The following is a 26,067-nucleotide window of genomic DNA, read 5'->3' as shown; positions in this document are numbered from 1 at the left end:
TTATTTGTTTTTGTTTTTAATGTCTCTGTAAAGCACTTTGAATCACCTTGCTGTTGAATTGTGCTATATAAATAAACTTGCCTTGCCTTGCCTTGTTGTGACATTTCAACTTGAAATACACAATGCTATTGCTCCCATTAAGTCCTTCTAAGTTTTAAAATACGTAGGAAAGCGGGCTCTTACTTACCTTACTTACTTTAAAACAAACAAATTAACGTCAATCATAAGCGTCAACTCGAATAACAACCGGTAGAGGGCAGAAATACGCCAATGTCTTTTCTGCCTATTTAAAAAACGAAGAAGGAAGAGGACCTCTGTGACGTATTTTGCTCTGCGACAGAAACTCTGTGTATGTTGCGGTTTAAAGCTACTTTTCTGGAAGCATCTGCTTACTATGGAATATAAATGGCACTACAAGACTTACTGAACACTCCGTGATTAATGATGTTCATACGTGAAGAGAAAAGAAGCGGCTGGAGCATGTTAAAGCCCCGTACAGTCACATGGCAGTTTGGTGTCGTCGGCTAAACTTGGTGACTATTTGTGCACAGTGCCTTTTTATTCGCGTCTCTTGTTTAACTCAGGTGAGCATGTAAGAGTCAGCCGTGTTTTGGTGGTGTGGAGTTGTGCATGTCCCGGTTGCAGAAAGTGGAGGAGAGCAGGCGGAGGGCGTGAGCTGTGTCCAGGCGGCTGTCGGTGTCCGGGATGGAGACCTGGACCCCCAATCCCCGAGCTAAGCCCTTCATCCCCCGCCAGCAGAGGAGTCTCTATCTCACCTGGAAATACAAATTGACCAACAAGAGGACGATTCGCCGGTTCTGTCAGGTAAATAGTTAAACGGTCTGTACTGATAGAGCTCAGCTAAAGAGTGATGTTGCTGCTGTAAATCAGTAAAATAAACGTATTGTCCTGTTTTCTCGCTTGTTTTACATTTAACAAGCCACATTAGCTCATATTTAAAGGTTTCATCTTGCCAAAAAGTTTTGGTAAAGGAAATGTCAGGTGTTCTTTCAAAGTAAAGGCTACAAGACATATCCTGGCTTGATTATGTCAGTGCCTGGTCCTAGATGCACTCACTGGGCACTTTGTAGGGTACATGTTACTCGTACTGGGTTGGACCCCTATTTTCCTTCATTTTTCATGGCATAGATCTAACAAGATTCTGGAAACACTCTGTGATTTTGATTTATATTGACATGATGGCATCACACAGCTGCTGCAGATTTGTTGGTTGTACATTCATCTCAATCTCCCACTCCACTGCATCCCAAAGCAATCCACTGGATTGAAATCTGGTAACTGTGGAGGCCATTTGAGTACATTGAGGTTATTGTCATGTTCAAGAAACTAGTTTGAGTTGATTTAAGCTTTGTAACATGGTTTGTTGTCCCGTAAACAGACGTCAGAATAAGCACACCATAGTCATAGAGGGAGGGATGTGGCCTGCAATAATACTTGTTGGGTGTCGCATTTAAATGACAATAAAATAAATACCATCTGAATCTCACAGCAGAAATCAAGACTCATTAGTGCCAGCAGATCAGCAATTAAGTGAACCATTTGTAGAGTTTAATAATATCAAAATTAACTAACTACAGACATCAAGATGAACACTGATACATATTTTTTTTTTTTTATCCTACAGGCTGGTGCCGTGTTGTTTCTGCTGATAACCGTCATAGTCAACATTAAACTCATCCTGGATACGAGAAGAGTTGCCAGTGAAGATGCAGCAGCCCAAGAATATGGTGAGAAACATGTTCACATGTCATTTTACTTACTTATACTTAGTACACTCAGGTTTAAGTGAGTGTATGTATAAATTTGAGCCTGTATGTACTATTTTGACCCTGTGTGGATTAGTGAAAATCCTAAATGAATTCACACTTCTGCATCTAATTCTAAGTCTTTAAAAGTCTGTGCTGTACAATAACTCTGCAAAAAACCCTGCTACAAGCAACTCGTTACCATGGTATTCTACCCATGATGAATGTTGGCGAGTGACCACAGCTTTAGCTTTGAGTTGTAGCAGACTTTTGTGATTAGTAGTATTTCGGCCTATCGGCCTGATAGATGGACGTCTCATCCTTTGATATGTCAACTTGAACTTTTTATCTTGATTTGTGATTTCAGAGTTAACTTTAAATGCACTCTCTCACCCATCAGTATACTTGGACAGACACTGCAATTTTGTCATGGATTTAAATTCAGTTTTATTTATATAGTTTCCTCAAGGTGATTCTATAAAATATCTCATCTACAATATATGTATACAGTATACAGCACAGTCTATAGTCCCCAAATGTCTAACTCTGTGACTCTCTGGACAGTAATGCAGCTTTCAGTCAATTCCTCTGAAACGTTTACTGTATGTTAATGTAACAGTCAGTATTTAAATATGTTCAAACTCAGTTTAATAGAAGAGTTGAGGGTTGATCTGTCTGTTGCTATCTGACAGATCCACCCATCACTCATTAACCTTCTGATACACGAAGTGAAAGTGTTCCATTAAAGTTTAGTTTTATTATGAAGTGCATCATCTTGATCTTGATGTTTGTTTTTCTCTCTCTTTAGAGGATGTTATTCCTAACATGGAGACAGCACGCAGGCCAGCTAATGGACGCAAAGTCCTCGACATTGAGGTGTACTCCAGCCGCTCCAAGGTCTACGTGGCAGTAGATGGCACCACGGTGGGTGAATAACTGGTTAACTGGCTGATGCCTACTGACAGGTTACTTGAGACATTCTGCTTTAATACTCAAAGGGGCTTAGCTAATATAATCGACTCGCACAACAACAGAGGGTTTGGTCTCACTAACTTTCCAGGTGCCTGAAGACGTCAACAATCTTACTCAGACCGAGTAAGCTGCTGCTGCTTGGGCCTCTCACCATCCCAGTTTTCAAGACAATCTATACATCCTAGACTAATCTTTCCTCCCACTAACCTTCATTTTATTGTTAGGTTTTCAGTTGAGTTCTGTTTTGTCAAGGGAAATATTTGCAATGCAAGGTGTTTAAATTTTGGCTTTTTAATGTCATTGAACTCATGTTCAAAATGGTAATAATCCTTTATAATTAATTTGGTTAATGATAGACACAAAGCATCAGACTGTTTCTTCTGGCTGAGCATTCACATGCCACATTTCTCACAGAATTGTATTGTATTTAATAAATAATACCATGTACAGCAACAACAATACAAATTAGTCTCCAGTAAGTTTCTCATCATGTGGATAACTTTACCATCTTAGACTGCCACTGGCAATGAAGTCCCTATCCCGCTAATAAATCAAATGTATTTTGTATTTTAAATAGAAATAAAACAATGTAGAGTATACCTGGGGAGCCTGCCCGGGTAAGATTAGTGTCTGACACACTTGGCTCAGTAAAAATATTATTTTTCTTTATTTTACTTGTTCCTGCAGGTGCTGGAAGATGACATGCGAGAACAAGGCAGAGGGATCCATGTAATAGTTCTCAACCAAGCAACTGTGAGCATGTGCTGCTTATTCTTCATATCATGATGCATGTCTTTCCACTGGCAACTCATATGTAAATATAACAAACTGCAATTACTGTACATACTAGAGGTGGGAGGAAAAAATGGATGCATCATATTATCATAATTTTTTGCTAACTGTGTTTCACTGTTTTTATAGCTGTATTTATCACAATACAAACAACGTCGAAGTTAAACTTATCAAATGTCAGTAGTAGATTTTTAGCAATTTCTGATTTTTCAGTAAGCCAATAAGTGGTCGTGTGTGTGTGTGTGTCTGTCTGTGTGTCTGTCTGTCTGTCTGTCTGTCTGACTCACTCACTCACTCACTCACAGGGTCATGTGATGGCCAAGAGGATATTTGACACCTACTCTCCCCATGAGGATGAAGCCATGATCCTGTTCCTCAATATGGTGACTCGTGGTCGAATCCTCATCTTTACCATAAAGGTCAGGAGCTACTAACTGTCTGAGGAGTGGAGGGGATATTCATGTTCCAGTCGTAAACCATACCCGTAACTGTGGTTTTTGTTTTTTGGGGGTTTTTTGTCCTGCAGGATGAGGGCACATTCCACTTGAAAGATGCTGCTAAGAACCTGCTCAAGAGTCTGGGCAGCCAGGTGTCCCTCAATCTGAGCTGGAGAGACATGTGGACTCTAGTGGTGAAGAAAGGAGGTAGAAAAGCAGACCTTCATTTTTAACAATGACACTGAGGACAGCCATTATACAGGAAGAGCTTCACTAAATCGATCAGTCACAAAACATCTGAGGAGCTGGGGAGAATTATGATTGGTTGTTTAGAAACATTAAGAAGATTTGATTATGAGATTTCACAAAGTCAGCCCAAAGTGCACCATTTTATCGTTGATTGACATATGATTTTTATTTTATTTATTTTTTTTAACTAGGATCAGCTTAGATTGTTTTCTGGGCCACTACAACTTTACTGTGTATGACTGAAAGAAAGACTTTTTTGTTCTACATATTCACATTTGTGTCTTGACCTTTGTGCTTGAGGTGTTGTCACTAATGGTTAAACACGTTCTCTTAGGCTGAACTTAATCATCTTTGGTTTACAGGTAACAAAAGAGATGGATATATTTAATTGTCTGTGCAGTTTTTCATCACTATTTTCTACATAAACTTGGAGTTTGTTGAGAAGTTATCAGTATAAACCATAAAAAAGGCCTCTTTGATCTTTACTGATAAAGCTGTCAGTAGACTGCCCTGAGATTACCTCTCTTGACTTGACGTTGTTTTCGTGTTCAGGTCAAGTTTATGGAGAGAAGCATTCAAAGTCTCCAGCTCTGTCTACCTGGGGAGACCCAGTGCTGCTCAAGACTGAAGTGCAACTTACTGCCTCTGAAGGTAAGCGCCAGTTTTAGCATGCTTGACAAAGGGTGAAATATTTAAACTTGATTCCCCCTCTCATGCACACACACAAAAAAGTATTTTATTCACTAAAAGACTTGTATCTTTTTTTATGAATAATCTTTTGAAAGTGCGATGACATGCAGTAAAAGTTAAGTCCTTGAGAAAAAAGTCAAAGTGGGGGAGTTGCTTCTGCTTATATTAGTATATTTTAGTCCCGACCTTGTAGGGACCAGATGGGTTAAAAGTTTGAGCCAAAGACTGTATATGAATGATGGTTGTAGTCACCCGGTAGTGTTGGATTTCACATTTTGTAGGTTTAGCATGAGCATTTTGGCCACAGTTGGGGAAACTGTAAAATGTAAATTAAAAACAAGATGATGATTTGAAAGTCTCAATCACATTTTATTCACAAAATAACACAAATGTTAAAACTGAGAAAAATTATGAGTTCAAACCAGTTGTTGAACTTTGGGGAGAGGAAAGTTGTTCATTCTTGTCTGATACAGGAGCCGAGCTGCTCAAAAGTCTTGTGTCATCTTTGTTGTATTTTTCATTTCATCATGTGTCAAATATTTTTAACTAATTGAAGGTCTTGGCTGCAGGCAGGCCAGTTCAACACCTATAATTCTAACCAATGTATTTTGTGGTTTAGCATTGTCTTGCTGAAATATGCCTCACATGGGAAAAAAAAAAAGAAAAAAAAAGTGTTCTCTTTGGGAGCACGTTGCTCTAAAACCTGTGTACACATTTTAGCATTAATAGCACCTTTTCAGATGTGCAAGCTGCCAGTTCTAATGCACCCATCTATACAGTGGGGCAAAAAAGTATTTAGTCAGCCACCGATTGTGCAAGTGCCCCCACCTAAAATGATGACAGAGGCCAGTAATTTGCACCAGAGGTACACGTCAACTGTGAGAGACAGAATGTGAAAAAAAAATCCATGAATACACATGGTAGGATTTGTAAAGAATTTATTCGTAAATCAGGGTGGCAAATAAGTATTTGGTCACCTCAAACATGGAAAATCTCTGGCTCCCACAGACCTGTAACGTCTTCTGTAAGACGCTTTTCTGTCCCCCACTCGTTACCTGTATGAATTGCCAAAAATAATTTAAAATTTGGATTTGTCTGACAAGAGAATAGTTTCCCACTTTGCCTTAGTCAATTTACGTGAGCTTTGGCTCAGAGCATGTTCATGTTCATGTTCATCTTCCTCTTTTGCATGATAGAGCTTTAAGCTGTATTTATGGATGACACAGATACAAGTTTGCCTCTCTAACATGTTCTTTTCATACCCAGTCATGTTGCTGGCCTGTTGACAGTTCACCTAATGTATTCCGACATGTTCCTCCTGCTGTATCTTTTTAGCATTATTTACTTCTCCAGCTTTGAAGTAAGCCTCTTGCCAAAATAATTTCATATGTTACAAAACACTGTAAAATAATTTGGGATGTGATCTTATGTTCTGCAGAGGCAGAGTGCCACTGGGCAGACACGGAGCTGAACAGGAGGAGGAAACTCTTCTGCAGCAAGGTGGAAGGATACGGCAGCATCTGCAGCTGCAAGGATCCGGCACCCGTAGAGTTTAATCCCGACCCTGTAAGACACGTAACAGACACGACTCTTTATTTTCACCATGTTTTTCCTGTGTGGGGAAGCACAGGAATGCCAAGCTGTAAGGAGGGAGTAATGTCCTGTCATCAGTCAAATGATATTTATTTATTTTGCTATAATTTGTATGGTTTTTTTGGTCTTGGATGAAGACAGAATCCCACAGAAGTGAGAGTAGCATTTGAGCGAGTAGTGAGGCACTGAGCACACTTGCTCGTATGTTTGAGTATGCTCAACTTCACTGTCTCGATGATACTTCCTGTGCTGCTCTGTAGTGAGCTCAGGATATTGGCGTTAGTGCTCTTCAGGCTCAGTTAGAGTGACCCTCCAGTTTGCAGTGGATCTCAGGAACAGAACAGAACAGACTGTCATCATCTGCAGTCAAAAATGGTGGAGCCCGAATCTGTCTGAGCATGCTGCGAGGGACTCAAGACAGTTGAATGACATAAGGGGCCTTCATCTGACAAACAAGCCTGAAGGATGCCACAGAACAGGAAGGACAGAGTTAGCTGAGAAAAGTCCAGTAGTTAACAAACCACTTCTTAGACAGATGGAAAAGAATGAAGGTAAATTGCAGGATTTACCTGGCCAGCTGTCCAAATACATGAGGCTGTATAGTCTATGTAAAGTGTCATTCTTGAAATGCTCATATACTTTATTTAAGTAATCAGGTGTATGCTTTACCGATTCTTGTCTTCTTGTCCACTAATTTGAGTTTCATGTGTGCAAGTGTAGATTCAGTATGATCACATTTTTACTCTGTTTTGTCCTTGCAGCTCCCCAACAATAATGTTTTCAATGTCCCAGTGGCCGTTATTGCAGGAAACAGACCTAACTATCTCTACCGGTAAGATCTGAAAAATACTGGCAGAATTTTAAAGTCTCTTCTGTGGTTAAAGTGGAACGAATGGTAGTCATACAGGGGTACAGAACAAGGTAATAAATCTCAGTAAAAATATAACCAGGTTTTTGTTTTTGTTTTTTTGTTGTTGTTTAGCATGCTGAGGTCACTTCTTTCAGCTCATGGTGTTAACCCACAGATGATCACAGTCTTCATTGATGGATATTATGAGGTACCTTATTTATTATTATTATTATTATAATATTTTTTTTTATTGCTGCGGTTTGCCAGTGATTGTTGTATATGTGTACATGCATGTGTTGAGTCATACAATTTTAAGATCTTAATCAAGACATCATATTTCAATACCTTATTTTAAACAAATACAAGAAACAATTATATTTGCAGAAGTCTTTATAGATCGTTTAGATATCTATAAATATCTTTTCCCTTGTCACGGACTGTAAAAGTTATGGGTAACTTTTTACCCCTTGGCTGTAAAAGGCTGATGCGGATTTGTTGTTAACCTGCCGGGCAGGCAGCGTGAACACCAAACTTGTGAATGCGATAACTTAGGTAACTCGTAGGAATTTGAAATTGATAATATTGGTGCTCCTAATAAAAATGTTGGATGAGTTTGAATCTCAGTGACCTCAAGGTCAGAGGTCAAGTTTTTTAGAAAGCCTTGTGAATGCGATAACTTGTAAACAAGGCTTTTAAAATTAATACTATCTCTCTCTAGGAGACGAAGGGGTACCACTGACCACTGCCCCCAATTTTTTTTTTTTTTTTTTTATTGCGAGTCAGTTTGACTTATAACGATCACGTGTGTTTTAGCAAATGAATGAACTGAATCTATGAATTAATTATCTTACCTAAATGTTAAAAAAAGAAGAATTTTTACAGTGTATCTTCGCCATAATTACCATGAAAATACGATTAAACTGCACTCTGTGTGAGATTGCAACAATTTAAACTAGAACTACAGAAATCCACTTTTTGTGTTTTATGTGTTCTCTCTTTAGGTTTCTATTTCTTTTAGAAACAGAATGGTCATTTCAGGTTATACTCACCACCTCAGTGGATTTTGTTCAGGGAAAAATTTTGCAAATTATTAAAGAATCTTTTTGTAGCTCTCAAACATCTGCCTTTTTGACTCAGGAGCCAATGGATGTTGTTGACCTGTTTGGACTGAAGGGAGTTCAACACACACCTATCAGCATCAAGAATGCCAGAGTGTCGCAGGTAAGCAACAGCTTCTCATTCAAGGGTTAACACATAATTGCGAGCAATACAAGCTTAGATTTTAAAGGACCGATGTTTCCTTTACAGAAACGTTCAGCAGTGTTTTTATTTAATTATTCTTTGTTACTGTGAAACTCGAACATCTCTTTCCTCAACCACAGCACTACAAAGCGAGTCTGACTGCAACCTTCAATCTTCACCCAGTAAGTACCAACATCAAACACTCATCTTTATCATGTTAATGCAGCTTGTTATAACTCTTATTTGAATTTTTCATCTTTTATAATATGTGCATTGTACAGCCTCAATTTTACATTGCACTTCAGCATTTCTTTAATTTAAAAAGAAATCATCTGACACGTCCAAACAGAGGTTTCACAGTGCACACTCAGTTGCTCCAATTCATTTGTTTCTCTGACCATCATAACTTGCACTAACCTGCAACTTAACCAGAGGTAAACCCTCTAACATAAGTCTGAATTGTAGCTGTATACATGTAAATTTCTGCTTCCACTCAATATTAATGAGACTTCTGAAACTCTTACTGTCAACACTGACATTATGATTTTATGCAGCGAACTCTGTGAATGCACTGTAGGTGTTTTATTGTGCAGTTGCCTGGGGTAGAGTCTGTATGTACCATATGTATGCGCTCATTAGAGTTTGTTGTGTCTGTTTTATCTTTTCCCAGGATGCTAATTATGCCATTGTACTAGAAGAAGATCTTGATATATCCATTGACTTCTTCAGGTATTTCTTCCAGTCTACATAACCACTACTAAAAGCAGCCAGATGTCCATGTTAGTTCCAGAAAAGGGCTCTTACTAATTGATATCTGGTCACTCTCTACTGACCAGTGATGGGAATAACGGCGTTACAAGTAACGGCGTTACTAACGGCGTTACTTTTTTCAGTAACGAGTAATCTAACTAATTACTATTCCTATCGTTACAACGGCGTTACAGTTACTAACAAGGAAATGCGGTCCGTTACTATTTTTCAACAAACAGACGGTTGAAGCTGTGTTCAGCTTACCGCACTTATATCAGTTGCACGGAAGTAGCTGTAAGTAATCTGGAGGCTACAGCTTTAAGCAGCTGCGCGCTCCCGCGGACGGCAATCACGATCACGAGCTCAGGGGGCAAAACAATCGCATGAGTGCTGCTGTTTGACTGAGGAAGAATAAAGTAGTCGTGGTAAGCCAATCACATGACCACTTAAAGACAAAGCAACAAGGTGATATATACCAGTTTATAAATTGTGTCGATAGGCCACGTAAAACCAGAGTCATGATAAACAATACATACGTGACGTTTTTTCCTCAATAGTTTCGCCACATTAGCGCTAGCAAGCACTCTCTGCTTATGAGCAAAAAAACAAAACAAAAAAAAGTTTTAGGAGTGACGGCGAGAGAGAGAGAGAGAGAGAGAGAGAGAGAGAGGGAGAAAGAGAGAGGGAGAGCAGGAAAAGGGAGAGAGCGAGTTTTGAGATGTGAGATTTGTGACGTTTAGCGTGTTTGGAGTGTGTAGTTAATGTGTTGTCTTGTGTAGTTAGTGTGTAGTGTTGTGGATAGTTTTGTGTTGTGTGTCAGAACAATGAGGCGACTGCTGTCTCCAGGTAGAAACAGCAGTGATACACCTGCTGCTGTCAGACCTGCAGGTATCAGGCTGTGATGTTCTCCTTTGTAGTGGACAGAAATTATTTTTTTGGAGTGGCACAAATAATTTGTGTGGCATCTTATTGAAGAACAGCTGATTGTTCTGTAAATAGTTTGAAATGGTTATTTAAAAAATCAAGGTAAATGGATGCAAATAACTTTGTTGTTTGCAAAACTTGTGCATAGGATTTTAAAATTGACAATTAATATTTGCATTTGAAGTTATGAAATATGATTCATTAAACATGTTTATGGTTGTTACAGTAAAAATATAACCTTTTCTACTGTGATTTTATGTTTTTTGTCTGATTTTAGATCAATTCTGGTTATACAGTATGACAAAATGAGAACATAACTGTAAATTCAGGCACGTGAGGTTGCGCTAAAAAGAATGATACCAAACAAGGCAAAGCAAGTAGTTTTTAAAGGTAAAATGTGGAGGGAAAATCAAGAGTAGTAAAAAAATGGCCAATTATACCCTGGACCCCAGAGGGTTAAACGTTCTTTGTTTTGTTTTTTTAAAGTAACGCAATAGTTACTTTTCCAAGTAATTAATTACTTTTAGAATATTGTAACTCAGTTACTAACTCAGTTACTTTTTTGAAGAAGTAACTAGTAACTATAATTGAATTACTATTTCAAAGTAACTTGCCCAACACTGCTACTGACACCTCTTTATGCAGCTGCTGTTTTTGGTTCTCATTCTGTTAGACTGTACTCATGCTTCTGCAATCTATGCTAAAAATTCTCCATTATTTCAGAGCAAACTCCCTTTAAATTGATTTAACATTTAATGTTATTGTGAAGTTTATTTAATTGCTTATGTATTGCTTAATTTCTTCAGTGTAGTAAGCTGTAAATGCTTTAAACTACAGTTAAAAGTCTAAAATGTATGCCCCCTACACTTTTTCTTGCTTGGCCGATTGGTGGCCCTCCCCTTGTATTGTCCTGAGCAGCCTGTAAATCAGGCTGGCTAGGTGATGATTAGGATGAATATAGCCCTAAACAGAAGTTCACGGTATTCCACCATCTTGCATTGTTTGGGTTTTTTTTGTTTTTTTTTTCTTTTCCCCCCACTCAGCACCACACCCGCCAAGGAACAGACTCTGATTATTGGTGATTCAGTTTTCAGATACGTGACATTAGAGACACCAGCAACCATAATAGATTGTCTTCCAGGGCCCAGAGCAGGCGATTCTGAAGAAACCCTGAAAGTGTTGGCTAAGGATAAACATAAATTCTGTAATATTATAATTCCTGTTGGTATTAATAACACCTGGTTACATCAGTTGGAGGTCATTAAAATTAATGTTGCATCAGTGTGTAACTTTGCCTAAACAATGTATACAATACAAACCTCCCTTGGACAGTATCATTTTTAGGGCATAGCATACATTTTAATTACTAGATGATACCCAGCTTTATCTATACATGAAGCCAGATAATAAACACCAATTAGGTCCATTCCAGGTGATCCTCTTAAAAGGTTTCCACAAGGGCCCCGTGACTCCTGCCACATTGGCTGCTTTGCACCCTGACAGTTTTGCCGCCACAGCGCTGTACCATTTATACTAGCACTTACTGAGTACTTGTCAGCGCTGTTATAAAAGGAAAAGAAGTCAAAACTAGAACTAGTAAAGACATCACAGAAAGTCAAACTGTTGCAACATCTCTCTGTATAATTTGTGAATCTCTGAGCTTCTGTACTGAGGCGTTACTAAAATGATAGTAAAAACTGACAAAATCCTACACTTGTATCTTTGTCCTGGCTGCAGCGGCAGCGAATAAACACATAAAGTTAGACAAATTGAGAGATGCACAACTGGACAAAACGACACCAAAGCAGCAACTTGCACCAGTACTTTAGTCGTTCCATTTGGGAGGGTGGGGATGTGAAGCATAATCACGTCATAAGACACTTCAGGACCATCGAAAAGAACTCTGTATTTTCATTTTTAACCTTGGAGATGAACTAGGTGCACATTCTTGTGAAGGTTAAAATGAACAATAGCCATGTTGCTTGTTTCAGTCCTCGTGTGACAAAGCCACCTTTGGGTTTGAATGTAGGCACACATTCAAACTTGGTGCTCGTTCTCTTTCTCCAAGAGAAAGAGCTTGTGCATTAAATGGGATAGTAACTCTTAAGGACTCAAATGTATACTAGGAATATGTGTCCAAACTATGTGCTGTTGCTTTTGCAGCAAGCTGTGATTTATAGTTGGCCACAATTTAATGATGAGATGAGGAGGAGATCAAGTGGAAATGCATCTTTATTTTTTTTGTTAAAGAGAACTTTCTGCATAGCATCCTCAGCTCTTCCGTGACATTATAAAGATGTTTTTGATTCTATAATGTCAGCTGAGACTGCCTTTTAACACTCTGACCTGCGAGATTCACCACCAGATGGCAGTAGACCCACAGTGATAATAATGCTCTGCTCTGTTAGAACCTCCAGCCTTCCTTTGTCGAACAGGCTGTGCTTTGAACTGTGTGTTTGCTGCTGTGAAAGCTCCAGCTTCCCTCCTGGGCTGACCAATCTGTTTGAAGCTCTCACTTCAAATAGTGGAGAAGAACTTGCGGCCATCATCTGTGTTTGCGCCAGTTTGCTTTTGAGCTTCAAGCTTTCAGTTAGAGAGCACTGAAATTAAAGCTTGCTTCTATTGACAAAAACAAGCCTGTTATTTCTTCTTTATTTCCAATAGTAGTAGTTTCTTAAGGGAATATCTACAATTCCAGTTCAGGAGTAGTAAATGTAAATACTTAACTGTAGCAAACATCTGATATCGGCCGCAATCATTTTAAATGAGACTGTGATTACAACCTGTGCATTCCAGTTAGTTCCTAATGCATGGATTATTTCCAGTTCTGATATAATATAGATATTGATCTAATACCTTATTAAATTAATGAGCTGTAATCCTCACTGTGAGGAAGAGACTCATTTCTTTATGTGTATGACCACGTCAGGCTCAATGTAAACGTTGCTTTCTATACTTTTTTTAATTAAGAAACTAAATTGATCATATTTGGCATTCGTCTGCTGAGTGCACTTCTGTAGAAAAAGCCATTGAATGTGGATTGAAGCTGACAATAGACAAGTAAAGTATTTTCAATCCATAACAACAAACATTATGTTACTGGAGGAAAAAAAAAAAAAGCATTACACCGACCACAACTGTGAGAATGAGAGAGAAGCCCATAGACTAACACATCATTGGAGTTTTTTCTATCAAAAACAAAGAAAATCTGTCGGCTTTGCAGGTCTGAAATGCCTTGGAGTACTACATTAGGACCTAACATTTAGAAATTTTATGCAACACCTACACACACACACCTGCTAACTTCACAGAAGGATTGTACCTCACGATAGCGCATATTAATTGTCAGATAATTCCAATAAAATGCTCCAAAACGCAACAGCAGCATGCTTGCTCTGGAGTCTAACACTATCAGACCACAGTATGCTACAGCTGCCTGTGTCAGCTTTCAATCACAGTCTAATCTGTTGAAGTACCACAACAATGTTCCTGTTCAGTGATCAGACATCGGTATGTTCAGGTCTTCTGTTTAGATCAAAGTTTTCTTCATGGTTGTTTTTTTTCTAAAATCATAACTGCCAACTAGACACCTTTTATATGCAGACTATTGTCAGAAGACTGTTATATTATCAATATTTTCTCTGTTTCTGTAGCTTCCTGAGTCAGACCATCCACCTGCTGGATGAGGATGACAGCCTGTACTGTATTTCAGCCTGGAACGACCAGGTGAGTGTTGACTATCATCTGCATTCCTTATTTTCACACTTAAATGACTTCTCTATTTGACTTCTCTAAGTCTGCTTTTTATGAACATTGTCCCGCCAGTCTTTGTTATGTAGATGATAACGCTCCTCTATATGTGGTGTTGATCAGGGCTATGAGCACACAGCAGAGGACCCGGCCCTGCTCTACAGGGTGGAGAGTATGCCCGGCCTGGGCTGGGTGCTGAAGAAAAGCCTCTACAAAGATGAGCTGGAGCCAAAATGGCCTACACCCGAAAAGGTGCAGGACTTGTCTTTTCTTTTGTTGTGATATTTAGTCACTGATTGATTCTTCCACTGGCCATAATAGATATGTGAAGTGTGAATAATCTTCAGTAACTTTTAAATATGAATAAAGTTTGATTGTCATTTAGCAAAGTGATTAAAAAGGAGCTGCATGAAAGGATTTTTAATATGTTATGTTGTTGCTTTTACTGTCATGTTGTAATGCTAAAATTTTTTAATAATACTTATGTAGGGCTTAAAAAGAATAGTGTCTAGCTGACAAGTAAAAACAAATGCAGGAACACGGTGTGTGTGAGGCGGTGTTGAAAGACCTTGACTAAGTGCGTGCCTGTGCTCTTTCTGGCTTGTAGCTGTGGGACTGGGACATGTGGATGCGAATGCCAGAGCAGAGGAAAGGCCGAGAGTGTATCATCCCTGACGTGTCCCGCTCCTACCACTTCGGCATCATCGGCCTCAACATGAATGGCTATTTTCACGTAAGATCTGAAAGAAAACTGCTGATTGTCATCAGCTTTTCATTTGTGTATTCGTGACCCAAAGCGATGGGTCTGAAGGCAGCACTAGAGCAGTTAAGTCAGCTGTATCTTTTTAGCCCGCTGTTAAAGATTGCTGTTTTGTCTCTTTGTGTCACATAGGAGGTGTATTTCAAAAAGCACAAGTTCAACACTGTTCCCAATGTACAACTGAAGAACGTGGGCAGGTGTGTACAGCCATGTGATTAATTGCTGTTGTTGTCAGTAAGTAATCTGGCTACATGGTGACAGACTTGGTTTTAATTGTGCTTCACAGCTTGAAGAAAGATGCTTATGAAGTTGAGATCCAGAACCTGCTGAAGTGAGTACAGACTCTGGCATCACTCAGCGTGTTTGCTTATGGTTGTTGTAAACTACAAAAAGTACATTTTGTGTGTGTGTGATTCCAGAGAGGCAGAGGTGCTAGACCACACCAAAAACCCATGTGAGGACTCATTCCTGCCTGACTCTGAGGGGAAGATCTACATCATGTTCATTAAGATGGAGTCTGAAACAGATACATCCACTTGGACCGAGCTTGCCAAGGTGGTCATATTTACATAAGTGGTCTTGCTTGTGATGTTTACAGGCAGTGATTTAAGCCCTTATAAATTCTATCATGTCTCTTGTTTAGTGCCTGCACGTTTGGGATCTAGATGTTCGGGGATACCACAGAGGTTTATGGCGGCTCTTCAGAAAAAGGAACCACGTGTTGGTCGTGGCTGTTCCGATCTCTCCGTACTCGTAAGTAACTCTCAGATTATATGTAGCCCATACCTATAATCTTTCTGTGCTTTCTGGGAAAACAAGAAATGTGTCAGAGATAGAGACAGGGAAATCGTATGACCATTTTCTGATGTTTTACAGCAGTTGCACCCTAATACAGTATGAAACAAGCTGAAACATTTCCACAACCCTGAGAGGAAAACGAAAAAAGATCCTGTTTATTACCTAAGAGCAGCTTCTGTTTGTGGTAGAGCAGCAGGTCTGTGTGACGGCCTGTAAATGCAGAACAGAAAATGGAGATGGAGAGGGATGCAAACAGCAGAGATGTGGCCTGGTCGTTGCATGAATAATTCAAGGTTTTCACAGTGGAAACACACGCAAACAATGACCTTTTACGTCACAGGAAAGGGAGAAAGGAAAAGTCTCAGGTACTTTGGATAGATAAAGGGCTATGCAAATAACTCAAGGAGTCTAAACAACATATTGTCTCTGCTACCTGCCTATTATATCAGGCAGTCAGTCTGCTACCACCTGCAGTCTTCTGTTGGCTTGGATGTATTCAGGTCCAGGTCTCAAGTGATTGGCAGTCCAGCACACATTCTGTTACACAGTTGGCATTTAGCTTTGAAATGCTTAGAAGGTTCATTCTCTGTATGTTTGTTTAAGTTTTAGCCAGATTGTTGATATTTTGCTGAGATGCTGCATCTCTCACTTGTTTATGGTTATATTGGTTCTCATAGCAACACAAGGAGCAGATTTATTAATTGTAAACATGATTAAATGATGGATCTAAGGGTTCATGTGGGAGGTACTGGTTATAACTGGTGCTTTTAATGAGAAGAGCATTTCAGGAAGGAAGACTGTTGAAACACTCTTGAGTACCCTGGCTCATTTCTTTTAAAGAGGTACCTCGTTAGAGAGGAGGGAATAATTCATAAATAATTCATTAGCACCAATATTTGAAGAAAATGTTTGATTTCCTTCCATTGCCCATAAACTTAATTTATATAATTATATAAAGGTTATATAAACTCCACCTTATGTGAATACGATAAGATACAAAGAATCATGAATATCCAATAACTTTACTTTAAATAAAGTCAGTCCTGCTGCACTGTGCAAGTCCTCAGAGGGAGAAAGGGAATTTATTAGTAATATGATAACTCCTGTTATTGTTTTCACTTCCTTTCTTCAACGGTTAAATTGTTTTTGTTTTTGAAACTTTATTTCAGTAAAATAACTTTAAGCCCTTTAACAGAATCTCTTGTTGGACTCAGAATTTTGCATCCTCTCTTTGCATTAATTACTGATTTAGTGATAATTTTTCCTATCAATATATGTTCTCCTTGTCAGTGACCACAAGAGCAAAAAAATCACCGTGATTCATTAATCTGCTTCAAATTCACAACACCAGAACAGCCAACTACTGTTGCATTCCTAAAGTCTTTTGCTTTTACTTCTCATTTTAATGACCATCTTGGGTAAATTCGCGCCAGATAAAAAGAACAAAACAATTTGCGTTAATTCACATGTATTTCTGTGTAGGTTCTCAGTCACCTAGATCAGATCAGAGAGTCTATGGAACTTGGAAAGAAAACAAAGTTTCTTGAAGATGTTTCACACCTCATCTAAGAAGCTTTGGTTCTAAACTTTAGAACTGCAGAAGCTTCTTCAGTTCTATATGTTCTCTTGTTTTGATCTGTGCTTGATGTTATCATCTCTCCACTTCCTTTTTTTAACCTCATGTGTACTCTCTTCTTTTATTCTGATCAGTGTGAGGAAACCAGCGAATGTTACTCCCATTCATTTAGAGCCTCCTCCTAAAGAAGAGGGAGCACCGGTGGAGCAGATGTAGATCTGATGTTACACACACACACACACACACACACACACACACACACACACACACACACACACACACACACACACACACACACACACAAAAACAGAGACTTCAACAAGCCCTGGCCTTAACACTACAACTTCTCTCCAACAACGAACATTAATTATCCAGCCTGGGGCCCAGAGCTACAGGTCTGACTTGGGTACAAGAGGATACCTGGACACTGAGTCTATTTTTTATGTTGGAGGAAGAATTAACACTACAAACAGCACTGGTGAGTCCATCCAGCAGTGATGCTAAAACTAGTTATAGTTAATTGTGATTGTTCAACCACAACAGTGTACAGCTGCCACAACAGCTGTGTCTTTTTGTGGATCGATCACTAAGCTACGTCTTTGACAGAACAGTACAACTGACACAAACACACTGACCTGAATGAAGCCAGTGCTCCTCATAGTTTGGTGTTTTAACTACTGAGTGTTTGTCCATTTTTGTACATACATTTTAACGAATCTCTATTTATTTTACATCTGTCAAAAGTTAGTGATTTTTTTTCTAAATAAGAAAATCCACTTTGATCAAGTTCAATACATTTTTAAGAGTCTAACTTTTACAATGAAAAAATATAAACGTTTCATTATCTGTGTGTGTGCGTGTGTCTAAAATCTAAAGGTTGGCATATTTCTCAGCATTGGATATCGAGTGTAAAAGCCCCATGGGTTTGTACCGTTATTGACTGTTTAGATCACTTGCCTCTGATTAGGTTGATGATGTAATCTGAAAGGTGGCCGCGAGACAAAAACCTGAAAAGTCATACTTTTAACAACATGTGCTGCATCTAAAAACAGAAAAATTACAAAGGCTGTGATGTTAATGTGTGCTCACCTACAAAATGATGCACATTGAACAAACCGCTTTAAATTCTAACTTTTTTTTTTTTCTTCTTTTTTTTTTTATTTAGTAAATTGACCTTTTTCCATGTAATTATCTGTTTCTGGTAAAGTTCACTACGGGCTTTTGTTCTGTCAGGGAAAAAAGCGTGTGGCCCTCCCAGTACCAACAAGTAATAATTGACACAGGAAATGAAAATCATAATTAACAATCAATAGGAACGAAACCCTTTTGTTGTGTACCCCCCAAAAATGCAGGAAAATCCGTGTCTAGGATCAGAGCTAAATATGCAAACTTGTGTGCTAAACAAACAGTTCAGGATATTTGTATCCTAGCACTGCATTTACGTGTGTACGCATATTTTTTTTTTTTTTTTTTTTTTTTTTTTTTTTTTCCCTCCAGAGGCAGACACACTTTTTTCTGTGCTTGCTGCTGTTTTTGAGATACAAGTGACAGCGGCAGCTGCATAAGGTGCTGAACATCCAGTTGCTTCTTTTGTTTCCTGATCGAACAGTGTTCAACTACTGAAGCTACTAAAAACCTACTTTGTACACAGCCATCCAGTCACACAGGAGAAGGGCTTGGATAACAAGAACACCTGGTATAAACCCTAAAGAACTGAGTGCAATTTCTCTGCTTGTACCAAATGAAATCCCCAAACTAGCACTTTAGTCATATATTAATTAAGTCATTGTGGGTCAGACATCACAGCAGGCAGGTACTTGCAACCAGCTACTTCCTGGATGCAGCATATGTGTTAAAAAACTGAATTATTTCTATTATTTAATTTTTTTTCTAGTTTCTTAGTATGCATGTCAATTTTGGTCTCTCTCAACCATCCTGGAGGCCAGAGGCTCCACCACTTCCATCCACTGAAGGTAGCAATGTGAAAAGAGGTACTAAATCTTCGTTACGCATGTTTATATTTTTGAGTTCCTCATTGCAGTGTTATCCATTTTTAAGAGTAGTGAAAAAGTGAGATTTGATAATCTCACTGGCCGCATTCAATGCCCTGAGATGCAGCTTAGAGAGAGTGTGTGGGTGTATGGTTGAGTGAGAACCGCTCTTTCTCTTGTAGTTTTTATAACTGGTGGTCAAATAGAAACCCAACCCTTCAAGAAAATGTTGTTGTTATTTATGGTAAGTAATGCAAAAACAAACCAAGTATTATCTGCTCATGGATACATTTATTTTGAATGTCACACTATAGAACTGATTAATAATTTATTAACTCTGTACCGGTCATGTTATCTTTATCAAATGTTATGTTATCAAACAACTGTTATGGATGTTTCAGGCAATTAAAAATAGAAAGATAATTGAAACATTTGTTTCACTTAAGGTCTAAAAACACTGACTTTTAATCCAGATGTTGATATACTGCCGGAAGTATTCAAAGAATGTGGAGTTTTTAACCATTTTAACAGAGAGAGGGGTGTGTGTGTGTGTGTGTGTGTGTGTGTGTGTGAGGAAGAGATACTGGACATGTGCTTTTCAGCTGATGTAAGAATGCTTTAACCAAATGAATTTGCATTTATTTTAATGCTCTGTTAGTATTTGCAGTCTTTTGATTGGACAGTGTTTACCTGTCAGACTGAACCACTCAAGTTGGGGCTAAGTTTAAGTCCCAGTGTGTTTCTCTGGTTTTAGATCTCTGCACATTGTCTTTTTTTCTCTCTCTTGATTGTTCTTCATTTCACTTTGGTGTTACTGCTTCTCTGGGTTTCAAGGGTTAAATTGAATTGAATCATTGTTTCCATAGCAATACAGTTAATTTAATGCTGTGGCAGGATTCTGAAAATACTGGAAAGTGCTTCGTATGAGTGACACAGGAGGATCTGTGGACTTGAATGCAGTTTGACATGTATGAGTTTCTTTTATCTTGGAGATGAATAAAGATTTTTTTTTTAAACTCACACTCATGCTTTTTGCTTTTCCTTTTCCCCCCTCAAGGCTGTACTGTACATCATTTTAATAATTCATAAATAAAGATTTATTGTGTGTGTTTATAATATTCATGGAATAAACTAGAAGCTCTTGTTGTTCTGAGAGAGAGCGAGAAAGGGAGCTGCCTCCAGATTTCCCATGAGAGGCATGCAAAGGAACTGAGAGGCAAAAACCTCATAGGGAAATGTATGCAAATCCTCAGGACTCGGTGGATTTCTGTATTCATTGTGGCTGACCAAGGATGAGTGCGGCTTCCTATCCTTTGAGGTACAGCTTTTGCAGCTAAACTGTTTGTTTTTGGTGATTACCCCCCTGACATCAGTCTTTTCTTTTGTTCAAGGAGAGCCACATGTTCTGATGCATGCATGTGTGTGGAGGCAGACTTCTACAGACGTAAAAAGAGATATGCTTTGTAGCATTCTCAGCTGATTGCAGGTGGCTTGTTCAATTACAAATATCAGCTGAATTTTTTGAGAAACCATACCTTAAAGTTGAAAAGTGTGAGGTCAGGCCGGACAGTCTGTTCACTGTTTGCTGACAACTGTAGTGAGAGTAAGGACCAAGTGAAAGAGGTGGAGGTATTCTTTGGAGAAGAGGGATTAAAGATAACTGAGCAAGAGGAGGTGCAATCCTAACTTGAAAGTAGTAGAGGGAGTAAAGGCAGATGAATTTAAATACCTGAGGTCAACCATCCAAAGCAAAAGAGAAGAGAGTGGAGGTATGGTGAGCAGGTGCAGACAATACTTAGCCCTGGATGGTTTGGAGACGGTAACACACACAAAAAAAGACTGTAGGCTGAAGATTTTAACTGGGATGGGCAAAACTAGAAATGATTATATCAGACAGACAGCTCAGGTTGAACAGTTTGGAGATGATGTTGGAGAGACAAGGTCAAGATTGTTTGGTCATATACAGAGGAGTGATAGTGGATATATTGGACAGTGTTCAGGATGGAGGAAGATGGAGAAGGTTCATGGATGTAGTGAAGGAGTACATGCAGAGGGTTGGTGTCATTAGGGAGGATGTTAGGGATAGGATTGAGGCCCTTAAAGGTTTAGGCTGAAGAAAGAAGAGTGATTCAATAATAAATGGTTAATAAAATTAATATTCTGCACTTGTCCTTTGTGACTATTTGCTTAAAGTATTGAGAAAAATCAGGAGTATCTGTTATTTAAACCATTTCACTGTCCTGTCCAAGTCGCTCGCTCCCAGCGAGCCCTCCCTTTATCAAGGAGTACCTCCAGATTTTGGGAGTAGAAAGAATGGAATGGCCTGCCTGTGGCCATGACCTCACTGAGCACTTGTGCGATTAATTTGGGCATCCTGATCATGTCCAAGTGACCAACCATATGGCTGACTTGCATCATTCATGTGAGTATAACTAAAAGTTGAAGTTGTAGAGACATTTCTGTTCTGATGGAGGAGTCTTAATTTCTGCTTTATATTTAAGCCAGCAATCAAAATGAAACAGATCTGAGGATTTAAACTCATCAGAGTTAGGCTTGTAGAGGCCTCAGAGGACATACACCTCTCTAAAGGACTACTGCTTAACGTCATGTGAAATGTTTTGAAACACTAAGATTATTTGGGCATGACAAGGGTGAGTCCATGCAGGTCAGTGATAATATTCTTTAATTTTTCATGTATTATTATTATTATTTTTTTTTTTTAGAATTCAACTGACTTTGTAGCAAAAGCAAAAGATCTTCACCCATGGTCTCGGATCAGTTAGTTGTTAAACTTTGAATGGTGCAGATGAGGGGGGTTCTGTGGGAGCAAGAGCAGTTGCAGAGATGAATGGAAATTCTCTGTGCATTCATCACTATGAGTGACATGTTTCATAGCATACAAAGACATTTTGTTCATGCATCATCTAAATTATAGATTAGTGTGGCTGGCTGCTGAAAATTTAAGGGTCTCCTCACTCTCACTTCACTACACAACTGCAGCCATGACAGAGGGAACTCAATCAATTTATACAAAACTCTACAACTTGTAGTATAACTGTGTAATAAATATAACATGATCTAATTTGATCAAATATCTTGCTGTTTCTATTTCATTTGAGAGTCAGCCATGTCTGTACTTCTTGCTGTTTTTTTTCTGTTGTAAATGACTGTTTGAACAAGGCTAATGGATAATGTTTGAAAGCATTAATTCAAGAGCAGTGAATAAACCATCAAAATTAAAATAGAGGAAAAATGTATGATTTAAACCACTGCAGCACAGTATCATTAATACCTACATCATTTTCTACTAGATGTATGTAATTATTGTGATCAGCATTGTCAAACGCTGTGCTGAAGTCTGTTAGAATAAGCACAGACATGAGTCCACTGTCAGAGGCCATAAGAAGCTCATTTGTGACCTTTGCTAATGCCGTTTCTGTGCTGTAATGAGTTCTGAAACCCAACCAAAAGTCTTCTATTAAACATTTCCTTTGCAGATCAGTTAGATGTTTTTCTATGATGTTCTTCCTTTTTTTTAGATAAAAGGAAGGGATGGATAGAACTGGAGCCACTGGATTTAAAAACCATGACCTCAGTCTTTTTTTCATTAAAATTAAGTAAATTCGGTGCCATCCACCTCATGATGTCACTGAGACAATCAAGGAGAGGTTGAACAGAGCCATCGTGTTTTAAAGGGAAATAGACTTGATAGTCATCAGCATATAAATGAATGGAACACAATGCTTTCTAAAAATGGCACCAAGCGGCAGGAAATACAGAGGGAAAAGTTAGAGGACCAAGAATGGAACCCTGAAGTACCCCCCAGGTGAGGGCAGCGGAAGAAAATCATCCATCATGAGAGAGAACCTCCTATCAGAGAAGTAGGACCTAAACCATTGCAGAGCTGAGGCAGTGATGCCCACCCACGCCTCCTGTCGGGAGATGAGAATTTTATGGTCCACTGTGTCAAAAGCAGCTGTTAAATCTAAAAGCACACGGGCTCGGTCACTCAGGCACAGCTGGCTGCCGGCGGAGCTCACGGGCACGTCACTGCAGCCCCCCCCGGCTTCTGCTCCGCGGCTGCTGAGTGTCCCCTCATCTGGGACTCTCCTCAGCTCTTTCTGGGATAGTGGCGCGGCTGCCCCTCTGTTGGTCTTCCTTGGTCTCTTGTGTTCTGGGGGCCTCTGGATGTCTGGAGTTTTGATCTCCTCCATACCTGCTTCATGCCCTGGAGGACGGGGCAGTGGCCCCCCACACCCTCTAGCAGATCATTACATGAAGGAACCTTTTAAAAACAAGCGCATTCATGCTCACAGGTGTACACACAGGTGATCACACACACAAACTACACCCTTTTTGGCTCCTACCTCAAAGCACACACTGCGCTGTCGATCTCACGTGCTGCACCATAATGTTTAATATTTAGTATTTACTGTCATATTCCCATATATCATTGTGATCTTGTTTATTACTCTCGTTTTCTTCTGCTTGCTTTCTTTTTTCTTTCTCAACAGGTGATCCAGGTGATCGATATATGTATTTTTTGTCTGCTTATTCTGTTGGTTTTTGTTTTTTGCCCTTTTCCCCCGTCCCTCTTCTCAGGTTTTTTTTTTTTTCCTTTCCCTCTTTCTTTCTCCCCTTTCTTTCCACCAGTCAAGTCTGTCCCGTATTCAGCAAGTGAAAATAAAATAAACAATAAAAGGTGAATCAAATGGACCATTACGGCAAGGCTGGGATGGTCCATTTGGTAAAGTAAATCCGTTGGGCATCTTTCTTCGCCTTTAGACAATAATTCTGATGGCAAAAGAACCAAACGGGACAGGTTAAAAAAAAAAATAAATAAAAGCACACGTAAAAAACTTTTCCCTGAATCCATCGCTTAAAATATGTTGTTAAGATCAATTAACAACATATTTTTCAATTCCAGCAAGCATAGTGACCTGTCCTTGGTGTTGTACAGCAAAACAGGCTCAAGCTATCATGCTTCCACCACTGTATGTCACAGATTGTATCAGGTTTTTATGCAGGATTCCAGTGCTTCCCCTTCTCCAAACAGAACACTTCTGAATTTTTTTACTATATATGATTGTAGGAACTGTACTAAACTGGTTCAAAACATACTTAGAAAACAGGAAATACTTTGTATCAATAGGTAACTTCACATCTGAGCAGACAAGTATCACATGCGGAGTTCCCCAAGGTTCCATCCTGGGACCCCTTCTGTTTAACATTTACATGCTCCCACTGGCACAGATTATAAAGAACAACAAAATAAACTATCACAGCTATGCAGATGACACACAGATATATATCACAATGTCACCAGGAGACCGAGGCCCTGTACAGGCTCTTGGTAAATGCATTGAGGAAATTAATGACTGGCTGTGCCACAATTTTCTCCAGCTAAACAAAAACAAAACTGAAGTAATAGTCTTTGGTGCCAAAGAAAAACGATTACAGGTCACCAGAGAACTTCAATCTATACACCTAAAAACCACAAACCAGGCGAGAAATTTGGGTGTAGTGATGGATGCAGACCTAAACTTAGAAAAACACATTAAGACAATAACAAAATCAGCTTACTATCACCTCAAGAATATTTCAAGGATAAAAGATCTGATGTCTCAACAGGACCGGGAAAAACTAGTCCATGCATTCATTTTCAGTAGGCTTGATTACTGTAACAGCATCTTTACAGGTCTACCTAAAAAATCAGTCAGACAACTACAGCTCATTCAGAACTCTGCTGCTCGAGTCCTCACTAAGACCAAAAAAGTGGACCACATCAGTCCAGCTCTGAGGTCTTTGCACTGGCTGCCTGTCCGTCAGAGGATAGACTTTAAAGTTCTGATGCTAGTCTATAAAGCTCTGAATGGTTTAGGACCAAAATACATCAGTGACCTCCTGACCCAGTATGAACCTTCCAGATCTCTCAGGTCATCTGGATCCAGTCTTTTATCAGTTCCCAGAGTCAGAACCAGACACGGAGAAGCTGCATTCAGCTTTTATGCTCCATATATCTGGAACAAACTCCCAGAAAGCCTCAGATTAGCTGAAACACTCAGTTTATTTAAATCCAGGTTGAAGACTCACCTGTTCTCTGCTGCTTTTGAATAAAGCACCAAATCCACACTTTTAAGCTTAAATTCCAAAACTTACATTTTAACTACTGATTTTACCTACTGTTTTGTTTGTTTGTTTGTTTGCTTGTCTTAATCAATTTTAAATCATGCTTTTTATCTGTTTTGTTTTTAATGTCTCTGTAAAGCACTTTGAATCACCTTGTTGTTGAATTGTGCTATATAAATAAATTTGCCTTGCCTTGCCTTAGCATATTTATGTACATATGTCTATATCTGTACCCTAGAAACTCCTAAGAGGTTTACTAATCTGCATGAAACTTTCCACAAACATGATTACCAAAGCAGCAATTAGCATCTATATGTTTTTTAAAAAACATTTTTTGTAAATTCCAGTTCTTTAGATTTTCATTTCCATCATCAATATGATGTTATGTCCGCCATTTACGTGTCTTTCACATCGCATTTATCATGTCACCTGAAGCAATTTGTATCCACAACAGACTGTTGTTTGACTCACCACTAAATATGAAATGAAAAATCTAAAAAAGCAGTGCAGGTCCGGCAAAACTGCCTGCAAGTAAGGTTTTTTGTTAGTTAAACTAAAACATTTTGTTTTGGGTGCTAGCTGACTGAACCTCTTCAGCTCACGGTTTTTCATTTGCTTCTACCTTTAGGTCTTTATACTAAGCTGACTTTCTGACTTTTGCTGCTGAACTGAAACTGGCCACTAAAAATGGATAAAAATCAGAAAAAAAAAACAAAAGGTGTTGAAAAAATAACCCAACACTGAAACACATTCAATAAATGTTTGAAATATTTTATTTTATATATACACATTCTTTTT

General features: G+C 38.9%; 1 protein-coding gene across 2 annotated transcripts; it reads left to right on the top strand.

Moving 5' to 3' along the window:
- The first annotated feature begins 281 nt into the window (after positions 1–281).
- Positions 282–19,767, top strand: pomgnt1 (protein O-linked mannose N-acetylglucosaminyltransferase 1 (beta 1,2-)). Of its 2 annotated transcripts, XM_005475627.4 has the most exons (22): positions 282–533; positions 646–825; positions 1,646–1,748; positions 2,575–2,690; positions 3,426–3,491; positions 3,836–3,949; positions 4,057–4,174; positions 4,769–4,867; positions 6,345–6,472; positions 7,261–7,331; positions 7,482–7,557; positions 8,487–8,570; positions 8,732–8,773; positions 9,262–9,320; positions 13,919–13,991; positions 14,139–14,267; positions 14,623–14,748; positions 14,908–14,972; positions 15,062–15,106; positions 15,195–15,330; positions 15,419–15,528; positions 17,284–19,767. In XM_005475627.4, the coding sequence occupies exons 2-22, from the start codon at positions 706–708 to the stop codon at positions 17,363–17,365; spliced, it is 1,962 nt and encodes a 653-aa protein (XP_005475684.1). In that variant the 5' UTR covers positions 282–533; positions 646–705; the 3' UTR covers positions 17,366–19,767. The 2 variants fall into 2 exon arrangements, with proteins under 2 accessions (XP_005475684.1, XP_003448829.1); XM_003448781.5 differs by having other exon boundaries at positions 282–825.
- The last annotated feature ends 6,300 nt before the right edge of the window (positions 19,768–26,067 follow it).

This window comes from Oreochromis niloticus, linkage group LG17 (genome assembly GCF_001858045.2).
Source record: "Oreochromis niloticus isolate F11D_XX linkage group LG17, O_niloticus_UMD_NMBU, whole genome shotgun sequence".
NCBI classification, from domain to species: domain Eukaryota; kingdom Metazoa; phylum Chordata; class Actinopteri; order Cichliformes; family Cichlidae; genus Oreochromis; species Oreochromis niloticus.
The sequence above is the reverse complement of the archived record's forward strand: the minus strand, read 5'-3'. Positions and strand labels throughout refer to the sequence as shown.